Source organism: Rutidosis leptorrhynchoides, chromosome 11 (assembly GCF_046630445.1).
Source record: "Rutidosis leptorrhynchoides isolate AG116_Rl617_1_P2 chromosome 11, CSIRO_AGI_Rlap_v1, whole genome shotgun sequence".
NCBI lineage: Eukaryota > Viridiplantae > Streptophyta > Magnoliopsida > Asterales > Asteraceae > Rutidosis > Rutidosis leptorrhynchoides.
This window is the reverse complement of record NC_092343.1, coordinates 263,920,800-263,930,521: the sequence shown is the minus strand read 5'-3', so window position 1 is coordinate 263,930,521 and position 9,722 is coordinate 263,920,800. Positions and strand designations below refer to the sequence as shown.

Below are 9,722 nucleotides of genomic sequence, written 5' to 3'. Positions count from 1 at the left end.
TAACCCAAAACAGCCCGCGGTGTTACTACGACGGCGTAAATCCGGTTTTACGGTGTTTTTCGTGTTTCCAGGTTTTAAATCATTAAGTTAGCATATCATATAGATATAGAAAATGTGTTTAGTTGATTTTAAAAGTCAAGTTAGAAGGATTAACTTTTGTTTGCGAACAAGTTTAGAATTAACTAAACTATGTTCTAGTGATTACAAGTTTAAACCTTCGAATAAGATAGCTTTATATGTATGAATCGAATGATGTTATGAATATCATTACTACCTTAATTTCCTTGGATAAACCTACTGGAAAAGAGAAAAATGGATCTAGCTTCAATGGATCCTTGGATGGCTCGAAGTTCTTGAAGCAGAATCATGACACGAAAACAAGTTCAAGTAAGATCATCACTTGAAATAAGATTGTTATAGTTATAGCAATTGAACCAAAGTTTGAATATGATTATTACCTTGTATTAGAATGATAACCTACTGTAAGAAACAAAGATTTCTTGAGGTTGGATGATCACCTTACAAGATTGGAAGTGAGCTAGCAAACTTGAAAGTATTCTTGATTTTATGAAACTAGAACTTTTGGAATTTATGAAGAACACTTAGAACTTGAAGATAGAACTTGAGAGAGATCAATTAGATGAAGAAAATTGAAGAATGAAAGTGTTTGTAGGTGTTTTTGGTCGTTGGTGTATGGATTAGATATAAAGGATATGTAATTTTGTTTTCATGTAAATAAGTCATGAATGATTACTCATATTTTTGTAATTTTATGAGATATTTCATGCTAGTTGCCAAATGATGGTTCCCACATGTGTTAGGTGACTCACATGGGCTGCTAAGAGCTGATCATTGGAGTGTATATACCAATAGTACATACATCTAAAAGCTGTGTATTGTACGAGTACGAATACGGGTGCATACGAGTAGAATTGTTGATGAAACTGAACGAGGATGTAATTGTAAGCATTTTTGTTAAGTAGAAGTATTTTGATAAGTGTATTTAAGTCTTTCAAAAGTGTATAAATACATATTAAAACACTACATGTATATACATTTTAACTGAGTCGTTAAGTCATCGTTAGTCGTTACATGTAAGTGTTGTTTTGAAACCTTTAGGTTAACGATCTTGTTAAATGTTGTTAACCCAATGTTTATAATATCAAATGAGATTTTAAATTATTATATTATCATGATATTATCATGTATGAATATCTCTTAATATGATATATATACATTAAATGTCTTTACAACGATAATCGTTACATATATGTCTCGTTTAAAAATCATTAAGTTAGTAGTCTTGTTTTTACATATGTAGTTCATTGTTAATATACTTTATGATATGTTTTCTTATCATAGTATCATGTTAACTATATATATATCCATTTATATGTCATCATATAGTTTTTACAAGTTTTAACGTTCGTGAATCACCGATCAACTTGGGTGGTCAATTGTCTATATTAAACATATTTCAATTAATCAAGTCTTAACAAGTTTGATTGCTTAACATGTTGGAAACATTTAATCATGTAAATATCAATCTCAATTAATATATATAAATATGGAAAAGTTCGGCTCACTACACAAAAGGACTACTAAACCAAAATAAGCTACTAAATCTTGAAGGAAATCTCTAAGGCAAGGTGCTAAGTTCACTCCACTCTACACTCTTCCCTCGTTCCCGACGCCCCCTTGATTACCTGTCGTATAAGAAGGAAAACAAAGAATATGACTGAGCCAAAGCCCAGTGAACGGATATAACGAATAACGGAGTATAGTATGACATGCAAAATTTTATATTCAAAACGAACTTATTTTCAAAATAACTTAGTTGCAAAACAAAGCGCGAATATGTATAGATCCACAATACCATATATCATGATGCAAATTTCATAAAATAATGCACTAAGAGTCAAAACAAATATGTACAAAGTATCAAAATGAAATCATAGGGTAGCTACTCCACTAATCATCCATATCAGTGACGTTTCGTATGACACTACGATGAACGTACACCGTCAAAACAAAATCCTAGGATCGATCCATACGCCTCCTATCAAAATATAATAACAAATATAAAGAGCTCGTACCACCACCGGGTAATCAAAAGGAGACGCCGTAGATATAACAAAATACACCGCTACGGTCGATGCCACATTATCGGTGTCACAATAATGCGCTCATGGGACCTCCATGAATAGGTTACTCTTAGGCACATTTTAAGAAATCGTTTTTACCGACTTATGATTACGAATTTAACAATACTTTTAAAGTGATCAAAGGACTTTAATCTTTAAAAATGGTTAATATAGTGAACCAAAGTATTAAACGTTTGACCAAATACTTGATGAAATATTTTATAAAATGATATGTCGTATTAGTTTAAAATCACGTGTCAACTCAACCATTCGGTCTAACTTTTGTCAAAAGTCATGCTACATTATATTTCAGCCCTTTACGAATTATCAACTTAAACGGGACTTAACGGGACATGTAAAGCCACGTGGAATGAGGGACACTCGATACGAATCACTGTACCACTCGCCCTACACACACACGTTCATTACCTGGCAGTTTGGAAACGTTTCGGGGCTGTTTTCGGGCTATTCGGGACTGATTCTGAAACTGATTTCGTGACAGATTTCGGACAGCAATTTCGCGACAGTTTCAGCTGTTTCGCGACAGTTTCAGACTATTTCGCGACACCTTGGGACTGTTTTGTGACAGTTTTAGGGGCTGATTTCGGGGCTGTCCGAAACAGTTTTCGGGACCAATTTCGGGGCTGTTTTGGTTGGATTTTTGAGACACGGTTTTGGCACAATTTACAAACACCAAAGTATTATGATTCCTCAATTAACAAACATAATTAGCAACCTCGTTAGTACATCTAAAATGAGAAAAACATAACACATTTCAAAGGCTAATAGACAAACAATTTTAAACAAGCATGTCATACAATAATACTTATACAATTTGAAACAAAGTTTTGAGAGGAAAGATTTACCGAAACGATCCTAGAACCACCTAGAATATCCGTACCTTATGTTGATTGATGAAATTCCAAAGACAACAAAACACCACCAATGATGCGATCACCGAGCCAAATCTAAGGAACACACACGTATGAGCACAAAATGCATTTCAAATAGGGAGTATGTAATATCCTTTATTTAATTAGTGTTACCATTTGATTTTATGTGTTTATTTCTATCTCAACAATTTCATATATTTTATATTAATGATATAGTTATGTTATCATATATTACTATGACTTCCATATTTTAAAGTGTCTTAAGTATTTTAAGACTAAAAATTCCTACTATCTTAATTAAAAACATGGATTCCAAATATTAGTTTCTATTTATTTTTTTTATATTATACAAATATACATCCACCTAATTGTATTATCATTTCCTACTAAATTCTATCAGTCTAATAACTTACATTTCATAAGGATTTAATAGGTTAAATATGAACATGGTCACATGCCATCTTAGCCGATCGATTAACACACTGTACAAGTTTAATAATTGCATCAACTCTCCATCATTTCTTTTGCTACAACACAATGCTTATTAGTTGAAATTTATATGTACTCATATTATATTTTTAATCTTTAAAAAGCATAGTCACAACCTTATAATTTTTATACTCCATTACTAAATATATATGACTACAATTTATTCAAGATCAAAATTCACAAAAGATACCCATTTAGTACCCAAAATCTTAACATTTCATCTCTATAATAATCCATGTGATATGTAGCCAATCTAAACTATTAAGTTGATTAAGAAGCCAATAAACAAATTATATATAAATAACAAAGGTGTGGTTTAGTAATTACCTCTAAAACGTGTTCGTGTTAGAATCGAAACTAGACCCCGCAAATATTTTGTATTCTCCTTTGAATGTCTCTATTATCTTCTCTTAATATTATGATAGATTATAGTGAGTAGTATGGCTATCAAGTTGGTGAAAACCTAGTGAGGAGAGTGCCAAAAAAATGATACTGAACAAATGACACTTAACGATACTCATAAGGGATATAACTTCATTAGACTTTCCCCATTCCTTTTAATAAATATGGACCCAAACAAATTCCACCAGTAGGATTGATCTTCCTCATTTAATAATGAATTAAGTTTTAAAATTTAGTAGAAGGAAATTGACTAGTACTTGTTACTCTTAATATATTTATTCCTAACATGATACATCACCAATTTGGTATAAATTATATTTACGTTCTTAACTTTACAAGCTAGGATGATGTGTTAATTTATTTATTAATTAACTTATTTAGCACTTATTACTTATGTATCTATTTTATATGTTTTATTTATTTTAGTTTTATAGGATATTACAACTCCACCTACTTAAAAAAAATTTCGTCCTCGAAATTGAAAGAAGTTATAGAATCGAAACGCACCAATTAGCAAACAAATGAGGGTGCTCGGCCCGCATGGTTTCCTCGAGTTCCCAAGTGGCCTCGCTAGCAGGATGATTCTTCCATTGAACTTTAACAAAAGGGGTGGAGCTTTTACGAGTTACTCTCTCCTCGCGTTCTATAATAGCCTCGGGCTCTTCAACATAAGAAAGATCAGCTCGAATTTCAGAAAAATGATATTGAACCACGTGCAATGGATGATAGTTGTAACCCCGCAACTGAGATACGTGAAATACGTTATGAACATGAGATAACTGTGGCGGTAATGCTAAACGATAAGATACTTCACCAACTCGATCCAATATCTCAAACGGGCCAATATATCGAGGACTGAGCTTTCCTTTTAAACCAAAACGTCGTATACCCTTCCAAGGTGACACCTTTAAAAACACCTTATCACCCACAACAAACTCTAACGAACGTCGGTGTTTATCGGCATACACTTTCTGTCTCGATTGGGCTTCCTTCAGTCGATTCGTAGCTATAGCGACCTTTTCATTAGTCACTCTAACCAACTCAGGTCCTTCAATTAGTTTCTCTCCCGTTTCATTCCAACAAACTGGCGCTCTACACTTTCGACCATAAAGTATCTCAAATGGCGCCATACGGATACTAGCCTGCCAACTATTATTATAGGCAAATTCCACCAAACATAAGTACTCATCCCAATTTCCCTTCCAATCTAGGGCACACGCTCGAAGCATATCTTCCAAAATCTGTATCGTACGCTCAGACTGTCCATCAGTTTGTGGATGAAAAGCAGTACTAAGCTTCAATCGCGTACCCCAAGCTTTCTGTAGCCCCTTCCAAAATCTAGATGTAAATCGAGGGTCACAATCGGATACGATGGACGAAGGGACCCCGTGTAATCTCACAATTTCTTGCTGAAAAAGCTCGGATAGCTTACTTACCGAATAATCCATAAGAATAGGCAAGAAATGTGCCGATTTGGTTAATCTATCAATCACCACCCAAATAGCATCGTGCCTTTTCACAGTCTTCGGTAAACCACATACGAAATCCATTGAGATATCATCCCACTTCCACACGGGAATGTCCAACGGCTGCAACAAACCACTAGCACGTTGGTGCTCGATCTTTACTTGTTGACAAGTAAGGCACTTCCCAACATATCTAGCAACGGCTTTCTTCATGCCACTCCACCAAAAGTGCTGCTTTAAATCCTGATACATTTTGGTCGAACCAGGATGTATAGAAAAAGGTGAGCTGTGAGCCTCAGACAACAGAGCCTCACGAATAGCATCATCATTAGGAACACATAATCGATTCCCACACCAAATAACCCCATCATCATCTTCTCTGAACTCTTTCACTTTACCCTCTTCCAAATTTTGAAACACTGTCCACAAATCACCATCATCCAATTGAGCCCCTTTTATTCTAGTAATTAAATCAGACTCGAATTTTAGATTTGCCAACATCCCCGATGCTCCTCTTTTACTTAATCCCATATCAAGTCTTTTGAATTCTCGAATGTGAGTAACCAAACATGAGATACTACCAAATGACTTTCTACTCAATGCGTCGGCTACCACATTCACTTTTCCAGGATGGTATTGAATGTTTGCATCATAATCCTTCAATAACTCGAGCCACCTTCGTTGTCTCATATTTATCTCTTTTTGCGTGAATATGTATTTGAGACTCTTGTGATCGGTGAAAATATCACAAGTTTCTCCGTAAAGATAATGCCTCCATATTTTCAACGCAAAGATCACAGCAGCTAACTCCAAATCATGAGTAGGGTAATTAACCTCATAGGGTTTCAACTGCCTCGAGGCATAAGCAATTACCTTACCATGCTGCATCAAAACGCAACCCAAACCATGCTTAGAAGCATCACTATAGATTTGAAAACCCCCACTCCCTGATGGCAATGCAAGAATAGGAGCTGATACAAGCCTTTTCTTTAACTCATCGAAACTCTTTTGTCGTTCCTCGATCCACACAAATTTTTCCCCTTTCCTCAATAACTTGGTAAGCAGCAAAGCAATCGTCGAAAAACCTTCAACAAATCGTCGATAATAACCAGCTAAACCAAGAAAACTTCGAACCTCAACAACAGAAGTAGGTCTTGACCAATTTATAATAGCCTCAATTTTCGCTGGATCCATCATTATACCCTCAGCCGATACAACATGACCCAGAAAGGCAACTCTTTGCAACCAGAATTCACATTTAGAGAACTTCGCAAACAATTTCTTACTTCGGAGGGTTTCAAGTACAACATGAAGATGATTCTCATTTTCTTCTTTACTCTTTGAGAATACCAAGATATCATCAATGAATACGATCACAAACTTATCCAAATACTCATGGAACACACAGGTTCATTAGATCCATGAAAACCGCAGGAGCATTAGTTAATCCAAACGGCATCACTAAAAACTCATAGTGCCCATAACGAGTGCGGAAAGCAGTCTTAGGGATATCTTCTTCTTTAACACGGAGCTGATGATACCCAGACCTAAGATCGATTTTAGAAAAATACTTTGAACCTTGAAGTTGATCAAACAAATCATCAATACGTGGAAGCGGATAACAGTTTCGAATAGTAATATGATTTAACTCGCGATAATCAATGCAAAGTCTCATGCTACCATCCTTCTTCTTAACAAATAAAACCGGCGCACCCCAAGGTGACACACTTAGCCGAATAAAACCACAATCTATCAACTCTTGCAATTGCTCCTTGAGTTCTTGCAACTCGAGTGGTGCCATACGATAAGGAGCTTTTGATATCGGTTGGGAACCCGGAATCAAATCAATCGAAAATTCAACTTCACGAACTGGAGGTAAACCCTGTAATTCGTCAGGAAATACATCGGGAAACTCTCGAATAACATCGATATTCGCATGATGGCTAGATAACCAATCCATGCCAAGAATAATGTCAAAGTCATGCATGGTCATAGGAAAGAGATTTGCAGGAAACATGCAATCATTGAATTCCAAACGGCAGTTTTGATACAGGCGATCTATAGTTTCAACACTACCCATTGGGGTAGAGATCGTAAATGGAGTAGACAACCAAGTTGGAGACACTTTCAAATATTTCGAGCTCTTAACAGACACAATCGAGTGCGTAGAGCCAGAATCAAACAGAACGAAGAGGGCGCGATGGTGTACAAATACATGACCAGTAATAGTACCTAATAACATCAAGAATGAATGAACAAATAACTCGAAGGAAATATTTTTAAAATGAATAGGGATCGAAATATACCTGTAGCGTCAGCAGCCTGAGCAGCAGTCATGGCAAAGACGCGTCCACCAGGAGCTGGCGGAGGAACCTTCGGAACAAACCCAGGTCTAGGATTCTTGCAATCCTTAGCTAAGTGACCAACCTCTCCACAAGCAAAACATGAACCCGCACTACGATAACAAACTCTTCCCGGATGATTCTTTCCACAAGTCCCACACGGTGCGTTGGCATTAACACCACCACTTCCATTAACCCTTTGCTGCCCTTGGGGACGGTACACTTATAATTGACCACGGTTATTATTATTTGGCCCGTTGTCAATCCTTTGCTGATTTCCTCTATTATTCCAATTATTACTACGATACCCTTGGTTCCCAGATTGTTGACCCTGTTTGGTAGTCGGTGCAGGCACAAATCGTAGTGGTTGTGCAATCTTAACCCTCTTGTTTTTACCATCCTCATTTTTAGTAGCCAAATACTCAGCTCGCTCCATCTCCAAATTCCGAGCATAATCGGCTGCCTCAGCGACATCAAAACATTTCAGATTAATCATTTTAGAGCGGTAACGCCCATGAACAGCCCATTTGTACTTACGGGCTTGGTCCTCAGAAGACCCAGCAGCAGCACCAATCAAACCCACAAGCCTCAAAAACCTCTTAGTGAAATCATTAATAGACTCATCATTCCCTTGCTTAATATTCGCATACTCCAGAATCACAGCTTCTTTCTCCGCCTCAGAAAAGTACTGACGGAAAAATAACTCTTTGAAATCAACCCAATCTAATGAATCCTCAAAATCGATACCCCCTTTCGCTTGTCTCAAAGCGATCCACCAGCGCTGAGCATCCCCCTCTAGTTTATAAACAGCTAATGGCACCCAAAACCTCTCTTCACAACCAAGCACTCGGTATATCTTCTCAATGTGAGTGATCCAATTCTCAGCTTCCACGGGGGTACTAGCAGTGTTGAATGATAAAAGACGTTGTTTTTGAAACCGTCCTAACCAAACATGAATAGCATCCCCCGTTACAGCTTTCTTCTCCACATACTCATCCTCGTCTTCATGCTTAAAAGTCTCGCCACCTTGATTACGCATAGCATCAATAGCTTGAGCTATAATGTTGGGTAACAAATTCGTGATAGTTTGGTTAATCTTGTTATCTACCTCCTCCTCGGACATTCCCTTTTTTTTCGGTGCCATCTATGAACGAGATGAGGATATAACGGTTACGATTAGTACGAAGAATAAAAGAGAATATTCAAAGTGTAATTAGAATAATATAGCTGAAGGAAAATCCTAACCCAAAAGTCTACCCAAATCTCACAGGCCATAACTTAGGACTAAAGTTTCTACAGGAGGGAACCTAAGCTCTGATACCATCTGTAAAGACCCTAATCTTACGAATGCCAATACATATAAATAAAGGTAACTTAAAAGATAAATGAGCATTATTCTTATTCGAATTCAAACCATAGTTCAAACCAAAGTTGACAAACTTATTCAAAAGTACTACTAAACCAAAATAAGCTACTAAATCTTGAAGGAAATCTCTAAGGCAAGGTGCTAAGTTCACCCCTTGATTACCTGTCGTATAAGAAGGAAAACAAAGAATACGACTGAGCCAAAGCCTAGTGAACGGATATAACGAATAACGGAGTATAGTATGACATGCAAAATTTTATATTCAAAACGAACTTATTTTCAAAATAACTTAGTTGCAAAACAAAGCGCGAATATGTATAGATCCACAATACCATATATCATGATGCAAATTTCATAAAATAATGCACTAAGAGTCAAAACAAATATGTACAAAGTATCAAAATGAAATCATAGGGTAGCTACTCCACTAATCATCCATATCAGTGACGTTTCGTATGACACTACGATGAACGTACACCGTCAAAACAAAATCCTAGGATCGATCCATACGCCTCCTATCAAAATATAATAACAAATATAAAGAGCTCGTACCACCACCGGGTAATCAAAAGGAGACGCCGTAGATATAACAAAATACACCGCTACGGTCGATGCCACAT

The 9,722-nt window shown here is 36.4% G+C and overlaps 1 protein-coding gene across 1 annotated transcript; it reads right to left on the bottom strand.

Annotated features, from left to right (window-relative positions):
- Positions 1-6,281: 6,281 nt before the first annotated feature.
- LOC139875501 (uncharacterized) lies at positions 6,282-8,880 on the bottom strand. The gene is made up of 5 exons (XM_071862837.1): positions 7,971-8,880; positions 7,701-7,823; positions 7,100-7,626; positions 6,424-6,732; positions 6,282-6,341 (listed from the first exon to the last, which is right to left on the bottom strand). The coding sequence occupies exons 1-5, from the start codon at positions 8,878-8,880 to the stop codon at positions 6,282-6,284; spliced, it is 1,929 nt and encodes a 642-aa protein (XP_071718938.1).
- Positions 8,881-9,722: the final 842 nt, after the last annotated feature.

Coding starts and splice junctions, on each gene's coding strand:
- LOC139875501 (XM_071862837.1), bottom strand. CDS start 8,880: ATGGCACCGAAAAAAAAGGGAATGTCCGAGGAGGAGGTAGATAACAAG. Junction 7,627..7,700: donor TCAGGCTGCTGACGCTACAG/GTATATTTCGAT, acceptor TGATGTTATTAG/GTACTATTACTGGTCATGTA. Junction 6,342..6,423: donor TGAGGAAAGGGGAAAAATTT/GTGTGGATCGAG, acceptor CATTGCCATCAG/GGAGTGGGGGTTTTCAAATC.